The sequence below is a fragment of the Pleurodeles waltl genome, chromosome 1_1 (assembly GCF_031143425.1).
Source record: "Pleurodeles waltl isolate 20211129_DDA chromosome 1_1, aPleWal1.hap1.20221129, whole genome shotgun sequence".
NCBI lineage: Eukaryota > Metazoa > Chordata > Amphibia > Caudata > Salamandridae > Pleurodeles > Pleurodeles waltl.
This window is the reverse complement of record NC_090436.1, coordinates 947,844,740-947,869,164: the sequence shown is the minus strand read 5'-3', so window position 1 is coordinate 947,869,164 and position 24,425 is coordinate 947,844,740. Positions and strand designations below refer to the sequence as shown.

General features: G+C 44.3%; 1 protein-coding gene across 2 annotated transcripts in view; it reads left to right on the top strand.

Moving 5' to 3' along the window:
* The window catches only part of LOC138289702 (alcohol dehydrogenase 1-like), a 452,749-nt gene extending 447,539 nt beyond the window's left edge, over window positions 1–5,210 (top strand). Inside the window, exon 10 of one of the 2 annotated variants that reach the window (XR_011202553.1) lies at window positions 4,752–5,210. Coding sequence is in view for 1 of the 2 variants with exons in the window: in XM_069230193.1 (XP_069086294.1) it covers window positions 4,752–4,776 (25 nt within the window). In the remaining variant the exon portion in view is untranslated. The remainder of the gene's footprint in view (window positions 1–4,751) is intronic. The other variant, XM_069230193.1, reaches the window with a different exon arrangement.
* The last annotated feature ends 19,215 nt before the right edge of the window (window positions 5,211–24,425 follow it).

Sequence of the window (24,425 nt, the reverse complement as noted above, 5' to 3'; positions counted from 1 at the left end):
CTAATCTTAAAGAGACAGTCAGAATCAGGATGATCTTGTGGCATGACTAAAGCATTGTCAATAAAATGCAGCATGCAAAGAAGAAGCAAATACCGATTACGAGTCATAGTTGCAGGAAATATAGCCGGTGCCATCAAGGGACTAGTAGACCAATAGGAAGCCAGTGACGGCTTTCTTATAAACCCCATCAAAAAAGTCAAACCCAAGAACTTTTTCATCTCTTCCAAATTTGTGGGAATCCACTGGGTAGCTCTAGACTGTGGCCTAAGTCTGGCAGCATTGTCCCTCAAATACTGCTCTGCATACAAATTTGTCTGCTCAACAATCTATTAAGAAAATACATCATCCTTAAACAACTTAAAGAAATTGACAGGCAAAAGGTTTTCTGTTTTCACTCTATACCCTGGGAGACTAGTAAAGGCAGGCAACTCTGGCTGCTCCATGTTTGGAGCAACCCAGAGTTCAGGTCTTCCAATGGAAACCTTTCAGCCCCAGGCTGATGCACCATTGGCACATCAGTGTCCTCCTCTAAAACAGGCCCTTCATCTGCACTAAGAGTGGCTTCCTCATCAGAAGATTCCTCTCGGACAGAGAATTCACTGCCAGAATCCTTCACTTCCTCCTCTTCCTCAGATGCAGAGTCAGTCTCATAATCATGATCAGAAGACAACTCAAACTGCTGAGTAGTCACCCTGCAGCTAGCCATGATCCTTTCTAAGAAAAGTAACTTGACAAATGCGCCAAAAACAACCAGCACTGTCTAAAATAAGTAATAAACAAAGTTTTGCTTTTTCATAAGGAGTTATGTCCTCAAAAACTATACCACTCAGTTGCCTGAAAAAGCTAGACTCACCAGCAACTACTCTGCACAGACACAGCAAGCACCAATGATATCCCACTAAAAAGAAAAAAGAAAAGAATATTAGACATAAGACAACACAAATATCATCGTGCACAAATCTAAGGACAATTTCACACACAATCCTGCATTTAGTACACGACTTACAAGAATGTAATTCATGCAGTACAACAATACTCATTTGGAGTAAATTGTTTTTTCTTACCTAAACCATGCAACTACGCAAGCTGCAGGTCAACCACTGCCAAAACTGCAAAGAGTCACAGCGAAGGAAGCAAAAGCTTTAAACTAGAACAAACAGGAGAAATAAACCATTATAATCACAAATGTAAATACTTCTCCAGTTGACAAGCATTTAGAAAGTTCCCCGGTGTCTAGTGGTTTCTGCCCCCTTAGGGGGCAGTTGTGCCTAAAAAAATAGGCCGATCTGTCTCCAAGGGGGGGGTGGGCAGAAATGGCCATTAGTAATGTGCCCCCATGGGGAGCGACCCATGCCCAGGGGGCCGCCCCCCCAAACAAAAAACACACACACGCGATCCCTGGTGTCTAAGTGGCTTCTGCCCCCTTTGGGGACAGACAGGGCTTAAAAAAAATAGGCCGATCTGCCACCAAAGGGGGCAGAAATGGGCAACACTTCTGTGCCCCCTGTGGGGTTCAACCCTTGCCTAAGGGGTTGCCCCCCCCACACAAACAAAACTAAAAAAATCCCAGGTGTCTTTGTGGCTTCTGCCCCCCTTGGGAGCAGATGGGCCTAAAAATAAAAATAGGCCGATCTGCCCCCAAGGGGGGCAGAAATGGCCCCCAGTCATGTGCCCCCTTTGGGGTCCCCCTAACAAACAAAACACACACACAAACACACAGATTCCTGGTGCCTAGTGGGTTTTGACCCCCCCTTTGGGGGCCAAATCGTCTGAAAACACAGCCGATCTTGCCCTGGGGGGCCGAAACATATAAAAAGATCTTGCCCCTAGGGCGGCGACCCTTCCCCAAGGGGTCGCTTCGCTAAAACCTAATTATAATTTTATCCCTGTCTATTGGGTTTCGACCCCCCCAGGGGCATATCGGCCAAAAAAAGTCTGATCTAGCCCTCAAGGGGGGCCGAAACACTGATCTAATATTGCCCCGAGGGGAGTGACCCTTGCCTAAGGGGTCACTCTCCTAAATCAAGCAATCAATATCCCTGGTGTTTAGTGGGTGGATTCCTGCACTGCCCGCGATTCTGGAGCAGGAATCCATTCAAAACAGGCACACGGGAAAAGGTAAAACTCGTTCCTTTCCCCCTGTGTCTGTTTTCCCCCCAAACTCCCCCCCCACAGAAGAAGTACTTACCTCAAAAGCATCCTCCCTCAAAATGTGCTGGAAGCAAATTGCTTCCAGCGTGTCCCCGACAGCATTTGATGACGTTGGTGTGCTGTGAGCGCGCCAATGTCATCACATCGTCGAAGGGGGATCACGGTGGAAGGGGAAGCGATTCCCCTTCCATTCCTGCCCCAAGGCCCACAGGGGGAGCACTAGCGCTCCCTCCGTGGGTCGGTAGAGAACTAGCTCGTCTCGTCCTCGACACACAGCAACTGTGGCTGCCGGCGAGACCAGCTCCTCCCAGGCACCTGAGGGGATAAAATGTAATCCTTATATATTTTAATTTTTAAGGGATTAATCCCCCTAATTTTTATAGGGTGTAACCCTATCGTCCCACAAATATAAAAAACAAAGTGCAAAGTAAAATATTGACCTAAAAAGACTTTGTACTCAACACATGCCAACAGCCATACCCTCTCACCTAAAATATTCTGAATAAAAAAGCACAATCATTTCAAAACCACTTTTAAAAAACATTTATCAAACCCTAAAAACCTCACTCACCTGCCCCATTTGAGTTCATCTTGCTTTGTACATACAGTTTTTTTATGCCAAGTGTAAGAAGTTTGTTACTCTAATGTTCTAAATAATATCTGATGATTTAAAACTGGCAATCACTGCTTGCCTACACAATTGTATACCTCTCTGATTAAAGGCAGCCTTTAACAGACTTCTGCGTTCATTTAACAACCCTTTACAGAGACAAACTAAATGGGTAACATCTTCTACCCCACATCCACACAGGCTACACAGAGAGTTTAAACCAGACCGTTCCCAGGGAACTGTATTGACTTGACCTGGGAGGTGGTCAAAATGAGATCTAATAAATAAATAAGTTTTATCTTTTTTTTACCACCCCGCCTCCAGGTGCAACTGGGGTTTTAGGGTTTTATACTCATTTACTATAATCCATGAGTGGGCTCTATCAGCAAGGAGACCCTTATCCATAATTAAGGATTTGCTCTTCTCTCTTACGGTTTATGACTTTTTTGAAGGCATCATAATAGAGACTTTGATCCCACAATGTCCAAACCCCCAAATCATGCAAAGCCTGATCCAGATACTGCCAGGATAGAGCCGAGGGGTTCAAACTCATCTCCTCCCAAAGTGTCTGACAAAGTTGGTTCCCCATTGTTTGCTGCAATTTTTGCCAAATTTTAATATAACTACCTTTTTTTACTATGGTTTGGTTCAAATATCCTAACTCTAACCTAATCTGTGCCCGAGACGAGTTACCAGGAAGATGTAACAGGGACCTAACAACTTTTCCAATTATCCCATTCAAAATACCAGCGTCTCTTCCACGCAGAGCTGCGCTTTCATAACTAATACTTGGCATTAGTTATAGAAGAGGAACTTGAAGCCCATATTTGATCTTCTGTAAAACCTTTAGAACAATTGCTGAAGATGGATGAAAGTGTTAAATATGCGAATGTTAAAGCAAAATTGTTTGTCATTTTTAGGGCCGACAGTAGGTAGGCAGGGTCTGAGCAGAAGGCCCTAGATACTCCAAAGGTCAAAAAACCAGAAGTCAAGAGTGCCACTATCAAAAACAATAGGTGTAAACATGGTAGAAAGATGTATTTACCACAACAGTTAAAGCAGGTGTAACAGCACGGAGAACTTTATGAACATACTAAGTTAATTGATTTGCTAAAGATAGCTTATGTGTCAATGAAGGTTGTGAAATGTTTGACATTCAAGTTGTACTAGAACATAATCTTAAGCCTCCGCTTTAGTTGTGATTTGCCTAATTTTCTTATCACCTTGCTGCTCACTATGTCCTCAGAAGCAATTGTTGATTCAGTTTGAGTTTAGCTGTGAGATTATGCGAATGTGTAAAACAAGCACCAGATCTGGATAGTGAAGAGAAGAAAGCACAACGCAATAAGCATACACCAGTATTAGAATAGTTGAATAACTGGTGAACAGCTCACCACTCCTAACCATCACAGCACTCACTGACTATTTTTCATCTACAGCAAAAGATTTACAATGAAAGATTACAGTATAGAGGATAGATTTGTTATGCTAGTTTTGCCACTTTTGCAATGTGCCGGTTTCCATGAGTCCATATGATATTTTATGTGAATTTGAAAGATACATATATGTAGCCATTGAGATATAAATGCCAGTATATTTGAAAATTTAAATCGAACTATAGGTATATATTTTAGGATATAACATAATGGAGCATAATGTAATGTTTATTCGTAAAGCGTACATTCACATTGAAGGGTATCACGTAGCTAAAATAACAAATGTTTACAGATATAATTTTGAGAACTCCTACTGTTCTCTATGTGTTTTATTGATGCTTAAAATTTATGTGATTTATCTACACTGCATAAATGCATCAGCTGCCTAATATGACATCTGTATAATCAAAAACAATCTACAATAAGCAGAAACAACTGTCTTTAATTTCCAAATTCACTCTTTTACATATTTCTAAGCCTAGTATCAGTCTGAAATGTGGAGAAATAAAATGTAAGATATAAGCCATTGATATAACTTTCTTTTTCATTCACAGCACCCGCACTGTCCTGACATTTTGAAACCATCACTGGAAAGTACATTGAGCAAAAATCTGCTTCCCCTCTAGATTCATTTTTCTGTTGCTTGCTTGTACTCTGTATTGCTTGATGAAAAAAAGACCAATGACTAGGTGCCCTTAATTGGTTGCACATGTTATATACATGATTAGAACAATAACAGTGTATTACCCAAGAGAATCAGACAAGATAAAAACCTATGGACTACGGTGCAAATGGATAGTGTTTAGACACAAATCAATATGGATGCTTCGAATAAACAAAATAGTAACATTACAATACGTTATGAATGATTCAATAAAGAAAATAAAATATGTATTTAATTTATGGTCTGTGAATAATACTAGCAATTCAAATTATAATAAATGATATTAAAGGTTAGACATATTGAATGCACCACAGTTGTTATCTTTGTGTCATTACAACTGAGTTTTGAACACAGATGCACAAATGTACAAATAGATGCACACTTGTGCAAATCACATTCTCTTCCTGTGTCTCAATTCTTTATCTCTTGAAATTAGTAGCATTTAGAACCTGTAGAATAATTTTCAGTCCCAGCATTATCTACTATATAAAAATTGGGCATTGCCGTTTAATGGGTTTTAGAGATGTTGATACTCACTATTAGACCTGACAGCCTTAGGGTGGTCTCCCCTAACTTTTTGCCTGCCTCCCTCCACTTTTTGGACACTGTTTTTGCTGGCATTTAGACTCTGCGCACTTTACCACTGCTAACCAGTGCTAAAGTGCATATGCTCTCTCCCTTTAAACATGGTAATCTTGGATCATACCTGATTGGACTATTTCATTTACTTATAAGTCCCTAGTAATGTGCACTATAGGTGCCTAGGGCCTGTAGATTAAATGCTAGTAGTGGGCCTGCAGCACTGGTTGTGCCACCCACTTAAGTAGCCCCTTTACCTTGTCTCAGGCCTGCCATTGCAAGGCCTGTGTGTGCAGTTTCACTGTCACCTCGACTTGGCATTTAAAAGTACTTGCCAAGCCTAAACCTCCCCTTTCTCCACATATAAGTCACCTCTAATGTGTGCCCTAGGTAACCCCTAGAGCAGGGTGCTGTGTGGGTGAAAGGCAGGACATGTACCTGTGTAGTTTACATGTCCTGGTAGTGTAAAACTCCTAAAATTCATTTTTACACTACTGTGAGGCCTGCTCCCTTCATAGGCTAACATTGGGGCTGCCCTCATACAGTATTGAAGTGGTAGCTGCTGATCTGAAAGGAGTAGGAAGGTCATATTTAGTATGGCCAGAATGGTAATACAAAATCCTGCTGACTGGTGAAGTTGGATTTAATATTACTATTCTAGAAATGCCACTTTTAGAAAGTGAGCATTTCTTTGCACTTAAATCTTTCTGTGCCTTACAATCCACGTCTGGCTGGGCTTAGCTGACAGCTCCTTGTGCATTCACTCAGACACACCCCAAACACAGGGTACTCAGCCTCACTTGCATACATCTGCATTTTGAATGGATCTTCCTGGGCTGGGAGGGTGGAGGGCCTGCTCTCACACAAAGGACTGCCACACCCCCTACTGGGACCCTGGCAGACACGATTGAACTGAAAGGGGACCTGGTGCACTTCTTAGCCACTCTTTGAAGTCTCCCCTACTTCAAAGGAACATTTGGGTATAAAACAGGGCCTCTGCCCTACCTCATCAGACACTTGCTGGAGAAGAAACCTGAACCAGAACCTGCATCCTGCCAAGAAGAACTGCCTGGCTGCCTAAAGGACTCACCTGACTGCTTTCTACAAAGGACTGCTGCCTTGCTGTTGCCCTGCTGCCTTGCTGAACTCTTGTCTGGCTGTAAAAGTGCTCTCCAAGGGCTTGGATAGAGCTTGCCTCCTGTTCCCTGAAGTTTCAGGACCAAAAAGACTTCTCCTTTTCATTTGGACTCTTCGTGCATCGAAAATTTCGACGCACAGCTTGCTCTGCGGCGAGAAAATTGCCGCACACCGACTCAATACCTTCAGGGCGACCGGAACTTCGATGCACGGCCTCACAAGGACAACGCCGCCCGACTTCCAGAGGGGAAATCGACGCGATGCCTGCCGTGAGAACGAGAATTCCATGCACAACCTCCTGGAACGACGCGCAGCCGGAAAACAAGCCAAAGAATCCACGCACAGAACCCGGGACATCTGGTAATCCCGCGACCCACAGAAAGTGACTGTCCGCGCGCCAGAAAACGACGCACGACTTCCCCGCGTGAAAAATAACGACGCAAGTCCATGTGTGCAGGGGAGAAATCGACGCACACACAATTTGTCCACGCATCTCTTCTTCTGCGGCCCTTTGCAGAGATTTTCCACTTTAAACCAGGTACTTTGTGCTTGAAAGAGACTTTGTTTGCTTTTTAAAGACTTAAGACACTTTATATCACTTTTCACTGATATCTCTACAATTTCACATTGCATCTTTATTCGTTTTGACCTACAATTATCCTGATAAATATTATATATTTTTCTGAACACTGTGTGGTGTATTTTTGTGGTGCTATATTGTGTTATTGTATGATTTATTGCACAAATACTTTACACATTGCCTTCTAAGTTAAGCCTGACTGCTCGTGCCAAGCTACAAGAGGGTGGGCACAAGATAATTTTGGATTGTGTGTGACTTACCCTGACTAGAGTGAGGGTTCTTGCTTGGACAGAGGGTCACCTGACTGCCAACCAAAAGCCCCATTTCTAACACTCACCAAATTTATCTGTAAGTATGTCTATACAAGCATTAACATATTCTCAGGGGTGATCTAACAGCACATGATTTCTATCATTACAAAAGTCATTATCCTCACCCCTCTGCCTTTTTGTTTATTAGCCTGCCTGGAGAGCTCTTTCTCATCCCATCTGAAAGAGAGTAAGAAATTCAAAGGAAAAAGAAGTCACAGTAGATTAGTGTAAAATGAAAAAATGTGTTTCATTAGCGGGTTTGAAAAGGCAGTGAAGTTCTGGTACTCAAAATATTTTGAAGTAAAGAAAACAACTCCAAAAACAATGCTTCTGGCTTTTTGTAGATTATACATAAACATGCATATATAAAAATAACAAATAGTGCCACTAATGCAGACACAACATTTTTTCCAGTTTGTCACACAGACACAGATAATCAAACAATCAGCCGAATTGTAGAGCACACGTCTCACCTGTGAGGGTCTCAGACAAAGATCCAAGTTTTCATCATCCTTTGGAACTCCTGTAGCATTGGGGAGGTCCTGGGGTGCCAGGGAAGGCCGTTCCAAGCTTTGGCTATGAGGTAGGAGAAGGAGCGTCCTCCTGCTCTGCTGCATTGTATCTGGGAGATATGGGCCAGTGCAAGAGAAGCGGAGCAGAGGTGTCTGGAGGGTTTGTAGAATCAAATGCAGTGGTTGCTGTAGGTGGGTCAGGAGTCATGCAGAGCCTTGAATGTATGGATGAGTAGCTTGAACTGGCATTGCATCTGAACTGAGAGCCAGTGGAGTTTTTTGATGGGAGGGGAAATGTGGGTGCGAGAAGGGAGATCCAGGATGATTCTTGCTGTGGCTTTTTAGATGGTCTGTAGTCTTTGAACTAGGTGGGTCTCGATTGCCACATAGAGGGTGTTTCTATAGTCCAGTCGACTGGTGACAAGGGCTTGGGTGATGATGAATCTTGCGTTTTGGGGAAGCCACTTTAAATTTATGTAACATAAGCAGAATGAAGAAACAGGCTGACACTGCGTTGACTTGGAACCTTATGGTGAATTTGCTGTTCAGGATGATACTGAGATTCCTGGCATGCGTTGCTGGGGTTGGAGTAGGCCCCAGTTCTGTGGGCCAGCAGGGGCGTCCCAGGGGTAGTTGTTTCTGCAGAAGAGCAACACTTCAGTATTGTCTGTGTTGAACTTAAGGCAGTTATTCCACATCCAATTGGCAATGCTAGTCATGCATTGGTGGAAGTTGGTTCTGGCAGAGGTGGAGTTTTCAAAAAGGGAGAGTATGAGTTATGTGTCATCAGCATAGGGTATAATGTTGAGTCTGTGGGATCTGATTATGTTGGCAAAGGCAGACATGTAGATGTTGAAGAGGGTGGGACTGAGTGATGAGCCTTGATGGGTTCCACAGATGATTAGTTTGGGATTAGAGGTGAAGGGTGGAAGGTGGAGTTGTGTTCTGCCAGTGAGAAAGGATGTGATCCATCTGAGGGCAGCTCCTTGGATGCCTAGATCATTAAGTCTGGCGATGAGCATTTAGTGGGAGACTGTGTTAAAGGCTGCTGAGAGATCTAGGAGGATAAGGGCAGCAGTTTCTTCTTTGTTGAGGAGGGCCCGGATGTCATCTGTGGCCGTGATCAGGGCTGTCTCTGTACTGTGCTTGCTGCGGAATCCAGATTGGGAGTCGTCCAGAAGGTGATTGTGTTCCAGGTAGATGGTAAGTTGTGGTTGAGGGCTTTATCTATGATTTTGGCTGGGAAGGGAAGCAGGGAGATGGGTTTGTAGTTGTTGAACTACAAGTACCTGTACTTACTCTAGAAACATTTCTGTACCTATTAACACACAGAATGATCAGAAAATTCACAGCCTTGCTAGAGGTTGAAGAACACCTGCTTGACAGACATTTCTGTGCTCCTTAGCAAAGATACAGTACTTCACTGAAGACACTGTAACTTACTGAGTGTCTGCCATGTTGACTATGGCTGCTCAGCAAAGTTTTTGTTTTTCCAAAACAAACCCTTGTAGCAGGAGTCTTGTTTTAGAAAAACAAAAGAATAATTCCTCTTACAGAATGCCCATTTTTCTTTTTGGGAGTGCCAGGCTTTACCTTTGTGGTCCAAAATAGGATAAAAAGAGGTCAGAATGTGTCTTCAATAGCATGCATGGTATGTTGTCCATTGACTCATGACCAATACCCAATGAGTCACTAGGCAATGGCTTCCACCAGTGGAGCCAGTGTAGTGGAAAACAGTTTACCCTAATCCAACAACAGCAGGTAGGCCAAAAATGTTATGAATTAAATCTCCACTGCACCCATGGCAAAGCACCCTATCCTCCATTCTCTAAATAAGCCTAAGAGGATCTGATTTAGAATTTGGACAGGTACTCTGTCATGAAAATGACTAATTTCCTGTCCTCTTTTACAAGTGCATTAGGATATAATTCACTTGTAATAAGACACAAAGAATATCAATCACCATAGTGACAGTGTACCCATCCAAAAAACTCTAAATCAGATCAAGCCTGATTCTCCTGATTCTCAGTATATGCATGTCCCAATTAAGCATGTTTTATTAGTGAAAGTAAACTTTTTAAAAAGATTTATTGTGTTTCTTTGTGGGTGTATGTTAACAATGAAGTGCATTGTGCGATTATACATATAGTGGGTGTTGGAAAATGGGTCATTGGTTAGGGCAGGTAAGTACCTCCACTTAGCAATAGGCCACCAACCTCCACTTAGGTCTAGTTAGGTCTCAGTAAATTAAACCCAGCTCAACCCTTGGTAGCTTGGCAATGAGCGACAAGGCTTAACTTAGGAGGCTAAGCGTAATGCATTCTGAAGGACTGCACCAGCTGCATACTTGGGCTTCACCTCTAAAAGGACTTTGCCTGTCTTCTACTGCTTCAAGAAGGGACTCCCTTTTTGCTACAGGTACAAAGGAGCTGCCCAGAGTCCCCTGCATCAAGTCCGGCAAGCAGAGCCCAGCTGACCAGTGTCCAGTGGCCATTTGAGGATTCTGACCAGGTGCACTCTGGGAATTGTAGTCCCAACTCCCAAAGAGCAACTCAGAGCTTCTGGAACCTTGAATCAACTTCTAGGACACAAAAGAGGACCTCTGGAAGAGAAGTTTGCAGATGTTTGGAGCAACTCCGTAAGTTGAAGAGGTGCATTGTGAGAGTTGTAGTCCCAGACCCCAAGAGGCACACCAGAGCCTCAGAACCCTTGGCTGGTGCTGTGGACCACTTTCCTGAATAAAACACTTCTGAAAGTAAGTGTGACAGTGTTACCTCGTGGGTGGCCTGAACTCTGGACTTTGTTCCTTTGCAGTGTGACCTTTTTTAACCCTTTGAGCGCTGGTTGCTTCTATGCGCTAGAAAGCATTAATTCTTTAAAAATTCATATCTCCGGTTTCCCTTATACAATTTTATTTTATTTGGTGTCATTTTAAAGATAAAAATATAATCTATTTTTATAAATTGATTTTGGATTTTTAAACTGTTTCCTGTATTTTATTTAATTACTGTTTTGTCATATTTGAATGCTTTACGCTGTGTCTCCTAAGTTAAGCCTTGTCGCTCGTTGCCAAGCTACCAAGGGTTGAGCTAGGTTTAATTTACTGAGACATAGCTGGACCTAAGTGGAGGTTAGTGGCCTATTGCTAAGTGTAGGTACTTACCTGCCCTTACCAATAACCCATTTTCCAACAGTGGGTATATCAGAACAACAGAAAATGTAGATTTTCCTAGTTTATGACGGAAAGTCTTAATTTTATTAAAGACACGGAGGCGAGTATTATGCGTTTCTTCTCTTGCTTTATTTATACAGCAGCAGTCAAGAAGAACAACAAATCCCATGAGGCTTAAAACAAACAGCCAATGGGATTGAAAAAGTAGTATGCTAATATAACAACCAATAGGAACGACCCTATACCATTATGACGTCACTTGACTGCAAGCAGCCCTCTTTTCTTGCGAATAGTTAATCATTGAAAAATAATGGAAATAGAGAACAAAGGATAAACAATGCCATGAGAAAAGCAAAAACATCAGAACAAAAGTCCAGAATTCTGTAGAGATAGGGATGTTTCCTGAAGTCCGAGGGATATGATTCCAGACTTGACGTGAGTGGGAGTTCCACGTGATGCCAGGAGGTCCAATTAGGATGTAGGTTGCGTAGTTGTAGCAGGTGCTGGAAAGAAGGGAGGGAAAAAACACCAAGTTAATCCAGAGGTGGGATAATACTCGCCTCCGTGTCTTTAATAAAATTAAGACTTTCCGTCATAAACTAGGAAAATCTACATTTTATGACAAGACCGGAGGCTCCTATTATGCGAGTTTAAAGCATATTAACTACATTTAACGACATATTATCAACAGGTTTGCAATAGAAAAGTCGAAAGGTATTATCATTGGACCAGTCTGCAGACTTGAGAATATCCTCCAAACGAGAACCTGCCCAGAAGGCCTTGGAAGCCATAGCCCCTCTGGCAGAGTGAGCTCCAAAAGTGGAAATATCTATGCCCGCTAAGGACATGATCAATCTAACCCAACGTGCTAAGGTAGCTGATGAAACCGGGTTATGAGGTTTCCTGAAAGAAATAAGAAGTTGGGAAGAGGATGTTCTCAACTCTGCAGTTCTTTGTTCATAAACTTTGAGACATTGGCCCACACATAACTTCGGATGTTGAGGGAAATAAGGATAGAAAACTGACGATAAATTGGTTTTGGTACGTCGGACAACCGAGAACAACACCCCCGAAGGAGTGAATTGGCGGTTGGAGACGTCCAATGCCTTGACATCCGAAAGACGTTTAATAGAAATTAAACATAATAACATTGTAAGTTTGGCAGATAACATTTTTAGTGATAAAATTGAGTTGTCTGGTAAAGAGTTCAAATACTTTAGAACAACATTAACATCCCACAAGTTATTGTACTTTGGTAGAGGAGGTTTGGAAAATTTTACTCCCTTTAGTAATCTGCATACCAGCGGGTGTTCGCCGACCGGTTTCCCATTGACGTGTGTATGGTTAGAGGAAATAGCTGATCTGTAAAGGTTGATAGTACGGAAAGCTTTGCCTTTGCTGGCTTCTGCCGCTAGGAAATTTACTATAAATATTATATCTGTTGAAAAGGGATTAATGTGCCTTCCCAAACACCAGCCGCTCCATAAAGACCAGGCTGCCTTGTATGCTTTCTTGGTACCAGGTGCCCAGGAATTTGCGATGTATTGAGAAGCTTCTGACGAAATGAAAGGGATAGTTTGGGAATTCCTGAAATCTTCCAGGCGGATAGAACAAGGAGATTGTCCGAAATGAGGGGGTGAGGACAATGCAGAGGGTCTAGGAGTAAGTCTGGGAAGGGTTGTATCAACAGGGGAAAATCCACTGAAAGTTCCAGTAAGGTAGGGTACCATACCTGGGATTGCCAAAACGGAACTATGAGAATAAGAGAGGCCTGTTGACGTCTGGCTTGTGCTAAGACTCTGTTGATCATGATAAAAGGGGGAAAGGCGTAATTGAGCGCATGAGACCAATCTTGCAAGAAAGCATCTGATGCTAAGGCTAATGGATCTGGACGCCAACTGTAAAATCGAGGAAGCTGTGTGTTGAGACGGGATGCAAAAAGGTCTATGGAGAGCGGACCCCATAAGGATTGTATCCTGTGGAACACTGAAGGATGGAGTTTCCAATCGCTGGAGTCTCGAAGATGACGAGAATTCCAGTCTGCCACTGAATTCAGGGCTCCTGGAAGATATTCTGCATGAACCGAAAGATGGTTTGTAAGGCAAAATTCCCAAAAACTCTTGGCCAAATCCGCCAGAGGTTTGGACCTTGTACCTCCGAGATGATTTATGTACCTGACTGCGGATACATTGTCCATTCTGAGAAGGATTGCACAATGTACCTTGTGTTTTGCCAGGCTTCTGATTGCAAAGGAGCCGGCAAGCATCTCTAAACAATTGATGTGCAATTTGGACTCCTCGATAGACCATGTACCCCCAGTCGAGATGGGACCACAACGGGCCCCCCAGCCTAGATGGCTTGCATCGGATTCTAATACAAGATCTGGGGCTGACGGAAATATACTTTTCCCGTTCCAAGCATCTAAATGGTCTATCCACCACTGAAGCTCTGTGCGAGATTCGAGATCTAAGGGTACGAGGTCGGAATAAGACAGCCCTTTCCTTAAGTGCTGGATCTTTAGCCTTTGGAGTGATCGGTAATGGAGGGGACCTGGAAATATCGCTTGGATGGAAGAGGAAAGCAGACCTACTATTCGTGCTAAAGTTCTGAGAGATATGAGTGAAGTGCGAAGAATCTGAAGAATTTCCGACTTTATGGATTTTATTTTCGTTGTAGGAAGAAGAAGAGTAGCGGAAATGGAATTTATTTGGAAACCCAGAAATTCTAGAACTTGGGAGGGAGTTAGGAGAGATTTTTCTCTGTTTATTATGAAACCGAGGTCCTCTAAGAGAGAACAAGTGATCTGCAAATGGAGTAGTAGAGTTTGGGGAGACTGATTCATGATGAGGATGTCGTCTAAGTAGATTAGGAGCCTTATACCCTGAGCCCTTAGATGAGCAACTACGGGCTTGAGAAGCTTGGTAAAACACCAAGGGGCAGACGATAGACCGAAGGGTAGAGAGGTAAAGTGATACGTTTGATCTAACCATAGGAATTGTAGAAATTTCCTTGACTCTGGATGTACGGGAACCACTAGGTAAGCGTCCTGAAGGTCCAGTCTGACCATCCAATCGTATTGGAGAAGTATATCTCTGAGATGAAGAATTGTCTCCATTTTGAAATGTCGGTACACCACAAATTGATTGAAATGTTTTAAATTGATGACCGGACGCATCTTTTTGTTTTTCTTTTGAACCAGGAAAATTGGGCTGATAAATCCCAAAGGATGAGGACGAGTGATTGAAATCGCTTGTTTTTGTAAGAGTGCGTTTACCTCGGTAGATATCAAGTCTTTCATTTCCGCAGAGAAATGAGGAAAAGGGGGGAGAAATGTTTGCACCGGAGTAGAGTAAAGCTCTATGTTGTAACCTTGGACTGTGTTTAGAACCCATACATCTGCTGTAATTGTTAACCAATTTGAAAGAAAATGGGAAATACGACCCCCAGTTGGAAGGAGAGCAACTTGAGGGCTTACCTGTAGGGTTGGAGGTTCTAGTATGTCTGAAGGACCTGGCACGATAACCTCTGCCACGTTGGGGGTAGAATTGAGGTCTGAAGTCTTGTTGGTAGGTATTATAATACGCTCTGGAGCCTTGATTGGAGAAACCACGGCCGGTAAAGCGACCCCTGCCTCTACCGGCCCTGGCAAAAACCCGTTGATTAAACATCTTCCTCATAGATTGTTGGGCTTTGTCCAGCGAGGTAAAAGTGGCTACATACCTGCCGAGGTCCTTTATGAAGGAATCCCCGAACAGTTGTCCCTCAGTATGGATCTGAGGATGTACAGTCGCCAAATTAATTAATTTAGGGTCCAATTTGATCAGAAGACCTTTACGTCTCTCATGAATGAAAGCGGAATTCGCATTTCCTAAAAGACAAATAGAACGTTGAACCCACAATGAAAGCTCTTCCGGGTCCAAAAAGGTTCCCTCCAGTCTGGCCGACTCCACCATATCAAAAATTCTCGTTAATGGGCCAATTGTATCGAGGAGTTTGTCCTGGCAGGACGACCACGCTTTGTCTACCCCTTTGCGGGGGTCCTTGCCTTGCTTAGTAAAGAAGGTTAACATCTGTTGGTCGATGACAGGGGTAGTTGTTGCCCTGTGTGGAAGCACCGGACGTGGACATTCCGATTTTAGTTTGTTTCTAATTTGCTTATCAAGGGGGGAAAATAACTTTTGCGCCACATAATCCCCCACATGTTCAGCTGGGAACCATTCTGTAGAGTTGGGGTGTAAAATGTGGGAGGGATCGAACATAGGTAAGCCTTCTGCATCCAAGAGGGGGGGAACCGAGGAAACTTTGGGTTTCTTTGGAGGGGGAGGATTGAAAGAATCATCATGATCCTTATCTGAAACGTAGTAGTCTGAATCAGCGTCAGGCAAATCCTCATCAGTGTCTGGAGCAGAGGTCGTAGGAATAGAAGGGGGAATATTATGTTGTTTGGACTTTCTCTTTAAAAATGGTCTGGAAGCCATATTATTATACTCCTTGGCAGGAGCCGTGGGAGGAACCGCGTCCTCTGTCATGTGTGAGTTAAACTCACTCTCCGTTTGAGTCGAACCCGAGGGGTTGACAGGCAGGCGTTGACTGCATTCCCCCGCAGTCTGGGCCGAAGATTTAGACAATAAGTTGGCAAAATTTGATTCCAAGTTCTTTGATAGTTTTTGAATGGATGACTGCATTGCCTGTTTAACAGAAGTTTTAATAAAATTGCGCAGTTCATTCCTTATTTCCTCTACACTGGAAGCACTATGTTCCGTTGGTGAGGAATTGGGTTCCATTATAAAGGAAAATATAGTATTAAATTGTTAAAGAACAAATGTCAATGAAATATAAAGGTAAAATGTAAATAATCACAAAGGGTTAACACCCAGGCAACCGGGGGTTAATAGAAAACTAAGTTGACTTGGAGCCGAAAAACTCCTCCTACTTCAGGGCGGGACCGAGTGACAAGCCGTATGAGGCTGCGTGAAGCTGGTGAAGAGCCGGAGTCGTCTGAACAACTCGACAGGTAAGAGCGGTGTCTCAGAAGTATTCCTCGCGTCAGGGGAGAAACCAGAATAACGGTCACTTCCCAGACGCGAGGGAAACTCCTCCGGAACGTTGCGCGCGAGGCGCAGAGAAAACGTTAGGTTTCGCGGCCCGGGAGCAGCACGACGTTGCACCCTGGAACCGGGAAGAGGACGCGAGCGCACAGCAACGCGCTAGAATCAATGCGGCAACATGCCGTCAACAAAATATGATATCGGAAAACAATTACCTTAAGAAATACAGATAAACATGTTAAACTATCATAAAGTCATGAGAGAACATTGGTATGAACTTATCTTGACTGCAGCAGCAAGAAAAGAGAGCTGCTTGCAGTCAAGTGACGTCATAATGGTATAGGGTCGTTCCTATTGGTTGTTATATTAGCATACTACTTTTTCAATCCCATTGGCTGTTTGTTTTAAGCCTCATGGGATTTGTTGTTCTTCTTGACTGCTGCTGTATAAATAAAGCAAGAGAAGAAACGCATAATAGGAGCCTCCGGTCTTGTCATAAAATCCACCTTTTTTTGGTTTGTCTTGATTTGTGAGCTAATTAGTTTGTATTTTTCTTCTTTGCACAGCAAGAAACTGTCAAACGTGATTTCACTATTGCTGTAAACTCTAAATCACTGTACCACTTTGTTTTTTAACACTTCTCTACTTCTTCCATTAAATGTGCATCAATACGTCAAGTTGTGTATATATCAAATAGTACCTAAGAGCCTTCAGCAAAGGTTTTGCCATTTACATCTGAAGTAAAACCTATTACATCGACTGAGAAACACTCATGTTGCACTTCGGGCTTCAGCCCGTTGGAGATAGCTGTTCATTTGAATGCTTTGCACATTATACTCATATCAGCCTACGCCTGAAAGGGTAAAAGGAAATAGAGCACGTGTTTTAATTGCTAGAAGTAACACTGTGTAACTCGGTTATCATAGTGACTGTGCCTAATGAAAGTTAGGTTTAGCTGCATAATACTTGAATATAGAATTGTTAGATGAGCACTCAATTATATTTACAGAAGGAAAATCATGCTATGCAACTAGTGAAGCAGTGTGCTTTGATCAGGGGCAGCTTCAAAAGCCCATTTATTTCTAACTTTGGTTTAATTGGGTTTTTTGGATTTGTTGCAATGAGTTCTGCAAGTTACAAATTTTCTACCTCAAGAAAAACAAACATGTTGGCCTAGTGACTTATATTCGCTGCCTCTGGTTGACCCAAACACCTAAGAGGGCCAAATATCTCTTTGGAAGTAGTCAATCTGCTGTGGGTCTGTGTATCTGGGAGGAACAGTGTGGACGGTCCAAGGAACAGAAGGGCAGATTTATGGAAAGTGGCGCTACACCGAGTGCAGCGCCACTTTCCCTGCACCGCTTAGCACCCACTACCGCCACCATGTGTGCACCGTATATATAATATGGTGCACCATGGCGCAGGGTAGGGGCCAATAGCATCATTTTACTTGACGCTATTGATGTACTCTGCAGGAGTAGCACCAAAATACTGGCGCTACTCCTGCAGAGTAGTACATAGAGGCATATTTATAGGCCCCTAGCGCCACCTTGTGCCACATTAACGTCATTAAGGCCAAAATCCCTGTACCATATTTACAGAGTGGCGCAATGCATACGTCATTTATTATGGCACTTTTATTGCCTGCTCAAGAGCAGGCGTTAAAAGGGGGCTTCCATTCTTTAGAAGAGGCCCCTATGTAATCTGCAGGAGTAAATCAATAGCGTCATAAAAAATGACACTATTGTCCCCTACCCAGTGCCATGGTGCACCGTATTTTAAATACGGCGCACACATGGTGGTGGTAGGGGAGTGCTAAGAGCGCAGGGAAAGTGGTGCTGCACTCGGTAAAGCGTCACTTTCCATAAATCTGCCCCATAGGGGCCTATTTAAAATAATGGAAGCCCCCTTTTAACGCCTGCTCTGATGTAAAAAATGGCACAAGGAAATCTCATAGATTTTCTTGTTCCATTTTTGCACTCCCCCCCAAAGGGGGATCATCCCCTCTGCATACATTATGCGTGGCGCAGGCATAATGTAGCGCAAAGGGTTACAGAGTGGTGCAATGCATGCATTGTGGCACTATGTAAATACAGCACCAGAATTTTGGCCTAGTTGGGCCACATTAACATAAAAAATGATGACATTAATGTGGCGCAAGGTGGCGCTATGGGACTATAAATATCCCCCTGGGTTTGGTGCATCTCCTTAATCAAAAAAACAGCCACTTTTTAGTGTGAAGATCTTAACATTTATGAATCGGATACTTTAGAACAATAGCTCCTAACCTTTTGACTTCTGGAATCCGGGGACCCCCACGGAACCATTATTGGAATCCAGGGACCCCCCCAATGAGTCATTATTGAAAACTGGGGACCTAATCTTTTGATATTATTAAATTTTCTAAGCAGCCACTGACCTCGTGAGGAGGCGTCGCGGACCACAGGTTGGGAACCACTGCCTTGGATGCTTTGACAGTTGCTGTAAGGAAAGTAGACGTGCTTATAAAATACAGTGTTTTGGTTTAAAACCATATCTGGAAGACATTCCTTTGGTTCAGCACAAAAATGAATGTACTTCGTTGCCGTAATAGCTGTTTTTAATAATCACTGCTTATACATTGGGGGTATTGATCATTTTATTTCTAAACACTTCCTTTGATGCAAATAAGCTCACAATTCGTTTTTGAATATGTCCAAATATCTACACTAGATTTACGTCAACTTTTGTCATTTTAAACATTAAGGGCCAGATTTGTCAACATTTGGTGGATGCAGGAAGACAACTTGCTGTGCAGCATCAAATGGAGAGAGCATAAATGCGCCATAATTAGTAACAGGTGACGCATTCCTGCTCTCTCTCTCTGCGCTCTCTGACGCTTGGCAGCCCAAACTGCACGAGCACAAAGAGAGGGCAGGAATTCGCCATATTTTCGCAAATATGATGCATTCCTGCTCTCTCCAATCGACGCAAGTTGTTTTTCTGCATTGCGCTGTGTCAAATCTTGTTTTCACTAATTGTTTGTTAAAGGAGGTGTCTGTTATTCTTGCAGCAGGTTGTGGGTGGGTTTACTGCTGCCTCCGATCAAGAGAGCACTTCGATGTGATGGCAGTTAAACCAGTTAGTAATTTAATTCAAACACTGAAACAACATAATTCCGAGAAGTTCAAAGGACAAAAACCTCAGACAACTAAAAAAATATCCAGTGTAAATGTTGGGGAAGCAATATGGAAAACTAAAGGCATGCTAGTTGTAACTCAAAGTGAGAGCACCTGCGGTTAACAAAATAGACATAATTTTACCAGTGGTTCATGTTTAGGAATATGGGGGCCAGTGCACAAAATGGGCCTGATTCACAAAGGTAAACACACTTTTGTTTTATGTTTACTATTTTTTTACAATTCACAAATTATGAATGTAGTTTCACTTATAGTAGCTTTACAATTGTGTTGAACAACGCACATTAAACTATAGGGCAGTGTCTGGAGTCGTAAACATACTAAATGAAAAATTACACCCGTAGTGTGTGCATAGCAAAGAAATAGTAACCTTATGCCAAAAATATGTTTACCCTAATGAATAAGGCTCACAAATGGGAGGATGCCACAGCCACCTGTTGCTAAGGCTTCTCACTTTCACCACTTTCACAACTGGCAGAGCCCACTTTCATAATGAACATCACCCATTGCTTTAGGTGCTAGCACCAGCATTCAGCCTGAATCTTCCCTCTGGAATTTCATGTTCCCCCTATTTATCAGGTCCCCTTGGAGGCAATCTTTAAATGTTTTCTTAAAACAAATCCATCTAACCAATTTTGAATTTGTAATTTTGATGCTGATCTTAAACCAACAAAAGAGTATTAAATTGACTTCCTTCCACTGTGGCAGGTAGGCTAAGAGACATGTCAAAGGTAGGAAAAACAATCATGATGACTAACAAAAGTACAACCTAAACATGAATCATCTTCAGATTCTCCACCATCACACTTAACGCTAACAAAGGAAAAATAACTTAGACAAAATTTCATATTTTATCTTCAAATTCAAACTCCTTCATCAAATCCTTCATCAAATCCTTCTTCCAATAAATTTTTCTTACCTCTTCTCAGATTCCTATCTATTCCACATCATATGGCTCTCAGTCAATCTCTTTTACACTCTCTCACACTCTCTTCTTCTCTCTGCTGATCTGTTTCACCCTTTCTCTTACACACACAGACACACACCCCTTATATCAGCGTTCCGCTTCCACCCCTACTCATGTTTCCTCTCACGATCTCCCCCTCACTTGCATCTGGTGGTGGTTGTTGGAGGATGACTGGGTGGGAGAGTCAGAAGTGCTGTTGACTTAACAGTCATCCCACTCCTCACACCACCCACAGTCCTAGCCTCTACATCACGGTGTGGGATATCCAGTAACATAATTTAGGCCCATATTTATACTTTTTGACACACAACTGCACCAACGCAGTTGTGCGTCAAAAATTTTAACGCCGGCTAACGCCATTCCAAAGCGCCATGCGGGGGCCTTATTTATTGAATGACGTTAGCCGGCGCAGCTGACTGGTGTGCGTCAAAAAAAATGACTCACACCAGGCAGCGCCGGCGTAGGGGAAAATGGAGCTTGGGCGTCAAAAAATGGGGCAAGTCAGGTCTGAGGCAAAATTTTGGCCTCAACCCGATTTGCGCCATTTTTTTTTACGCTCAACCCCCATTGAAATGACTCATGCCCCCTTGCCCAATGGCCATGCCCAGGGGACTTATGTCCCCTGGGCATGGTCATTGGGCATAGTGGCTTGCAGGGGGGCACAAATCAGGCCCCCCTATGCCACAAAACAAATACGAAAAAAATACTTACATGAACTTACCTCTACTTCCCTGGGATGGGTCCCTCCATCCTTGGGTGTCCTCCTGGGGTGGGCAAGGGTTGCAGGGGGTGTCCCTGGGGGCATGGGAGGGCACCTCTGGGCTCCTTCTGAGCCCACAGGTCCCTTAACGCCTGCCCTGACCCAGGCGTTAAAAAAAGGCACCCATCAGGCTGGGCGCCGTTTTTTAAGGCCTGCCCCCTCCTGTGCGTCAAAATGACGGCACAGTATAAATAAGGCGCACAGGCCTTAAAGTCATTTTTTGGAAGGGAACGCCTACCTTGCATATAATTAACACAAGGCTGGTTCCCCCTTCTAAAAAATGACGAACATGGTGGAACTTTGACGCCCGCGGGGTCGGACGTCAAACTATAAATATGGGGCAGTGTTTGCGCCGATTGTGCGTCACAAATTTTGACGCACATTTGGCGCAAAGAGAGTATAAATATGCCCCTTAGTGTCTGCCTTTGAGCACTGTTATGAAAAGGATAGTAATACTGCAATGGACCAGTTCTGATGGTATGGCTGTGCTCAATGACCAAATGTGGATGCAGTAGCCCATCACACTGTGCGCTTGTTAGACAAGGGGGTTGGAGCTGCTTGCATACGCAAAATCGTGATTCCTTTGCATTGCTTTGAGGTACAGAGGCCAGGTTAGGTAAAGGAAAAGGATAAACCAGACCTGAGCCTCTTGAGAGCAACTGAAATTTGCAAGGGACCACAAGCATGGGCAAACAGAAATGGAAATGGGCACATATGTCTGATGCACCTACTCTGAGACTATCAGAGAATGTGACAATGTATGGGCAGACCAGCGAATTTGGCTTTGACACTATAACATGATTCACTACTTTGGCCCTGATTAAAAGTGGTGTAATATTGTTGGAAAGTGGGTCATTAGTTGTGTGGCCTGCACAAGTAATGGTTCCGCACAGGACCACCACTGGGAACCAAACACCCTATTGTAGTGCTTGAGTCTCATGGGGTAGTATTGCTGAGCAGGCTTACTCAAGGAAGGTGGTGTGGGCTAGTAATCCCCATTCACGGACACGCAGGCATGGCACTCAATAAATGATTGTCCAGTCTGTGCTTTTTTTTGATAAAGTAAAAGTACATTTATTACACACACACACTACTCAATAATATGCATCAATTTACAAATATAGATCAATGGATGGAAGTACTCTGGGATGACATTGTAAAATCTCTCATCCCTACCCCTAGGGGAAATAAAATCCAACCACCTACATGGCAAAGCAGTCCCTGGTATCCCAATACAACATTTGTCTGTAATACAGAGTGAACACACCAAAGCCTGACAATTAGCATAATAATTGTATTTACTGTACAAGAGAGTGGGTATCCACAAGTACTGTAAAGAAGAGTGGGTATCTGTCTTATTACGCAGCTCAGCATTATTAGGAACACCTAGAGACATGAATAAACACTTTGAACAATAAAAATTACTTTTGTATTACATTGGTATAACCTTATACATTTGATCATTTTGGTATAATACCAATTTACACCACTACACCACTTGAAAATACAATTACACAAGCTAAAAACAAAAGTTGTAACATGCTAGTGATTTACATTAGCCTGTAACCGTTAGGGGGTTATATTTCCTTGGTCCCACCTAACCTAGGGTGGGGAACATAAAATTGACTTTGGGGGGATGCTGCGCCATTCCTGTAGCTCCCCCGGACAATGGGCACTTGGTTGGTCACGGCCCCATCTTCCTGGGGCCACCACAAGCTGAGCAATGTGTCCTTTAGGCCCTAGGCCCGTAATGCCTTATGGGCCATATGCATATTAATTGAGTGGCTCTCCCGCTGTGCCGTGGAGAGCTGCTTAGCATTTCCGGTTATTCCTTTTTGGCGGCCTGGCACCGCGTTCCCTGTGCGAGGCAGTATAGGGAGACCACCCCTGGCTGCCCTCATCAGTGGGGGGTGTCCGGTCCCGCCCCGACACCCTGTCAGGTAAGCAGTGTTGGGGGAGCGGCTCAGGGAGCCCACCCCCGGCCACTCCTACTGGCTCCCCTTACAGCCCGCACCTCCCGGGGCGGCCGCAGGAGCCACCTGGCAGTGGCACTCCCCCCTTTTCTCCTGCTTCATTGGGGCCTCGGGATGGGGTCTGGGCCCCCCCCCCCTAGCCACTCCGGGCAGTACAATGGCGCTCCCCGGCCTCACCTTCTTCACAGGGCCCTGGGATGGGGTACCCCCCTGACAATTTTCACAGGGAGTGCAACGGTGCTCCCTGGCTTAGTTCTTCAGCCACCGGCTCACCCACTGCCAGCGGCTGGCTTCACGGGGGATGCAACGGCATCCCCCGACTTTTCAACCTGGCTGGGCCCCGGGATGAGGTCCGGGGGCCCCCTCCTCCATATTCCCCATCTTTATCTTCTGTGGAGCCCCGGGATGGGGTCTGGGGTCCTCTCTTGGTTTTCACTGTCGTGACCCCCAGCTTTACTTGTGTTTTGGGGCAGTCCCCGGGCCCTGGCCCACCCCTGGGGCATCGACCAGAGCAGCAGTGGAGCCCCACGTTCTTCGCAGCTCACTCTGAAGAATGTCAAAGGTCACTGACCTTCTTCTTTGGAAACCTCAGGCCCCAGGGGCCAATTTGGGTAGTTATGGTGTCGTTGCACCCTTGGTGACAAGCCCTTGTCACCAGAAGCATGCTCCTTAGGCCTCCTGGCCTGGAAGGGTCCCAGATGATAGGGGACCAGTCTTCTGACTACCTGCGCCAGCCTTTCCTCTGGGTGCCCTCCTTTCCTTCTGGGCAGCACGCTCTCCTTGCACCAGCCCAGTCTTTCCCCCAACTAGTCCTCAGGGGGAGTAAGGGGGCCAGCTTACCTAGCCCTGGCCTGCGCCTCACTGGGCCTGAAGTCCTTCAGGGGCAGAGTCCCTACCCCAGGGGGCGGTCAAGGGGTTCTTCTTTCCAGTTGTCCATGATGCCTGACTGCAGTCCCAGTGTCCAGCAGTGAAGCACAGCCAAGAGAGCGAGCTCTCCCCGTGCTGGACCTTTTAAGTGGGGGCGGAATTGTCCAGTAGACCTGCACCTCTGGCCAGGGGCAAGGAAGTGGCACATCATTTCCTTGCCCCTGTCCCCTCCTTTCTGCACAGTCTTCTGGGATAGCTCCAAAATGGCATCGTCCAGGAGCTCGCGCCACATGTGCTCTGAAACTCAGCCCCTCCTTCTTAGCATTCCTTTCAGGGCTTCCTTGCCCATTTCCTAGCAGGGGCTGACAGCTGGCTGATTGATGCAAGACCCTGCTCAGGCACCAGGACAGAGCAGTAATTGACACAAATCCTAAGCTGAGTCAGAGAAAGATGACATTCCTGGATGACCTATAAATTGT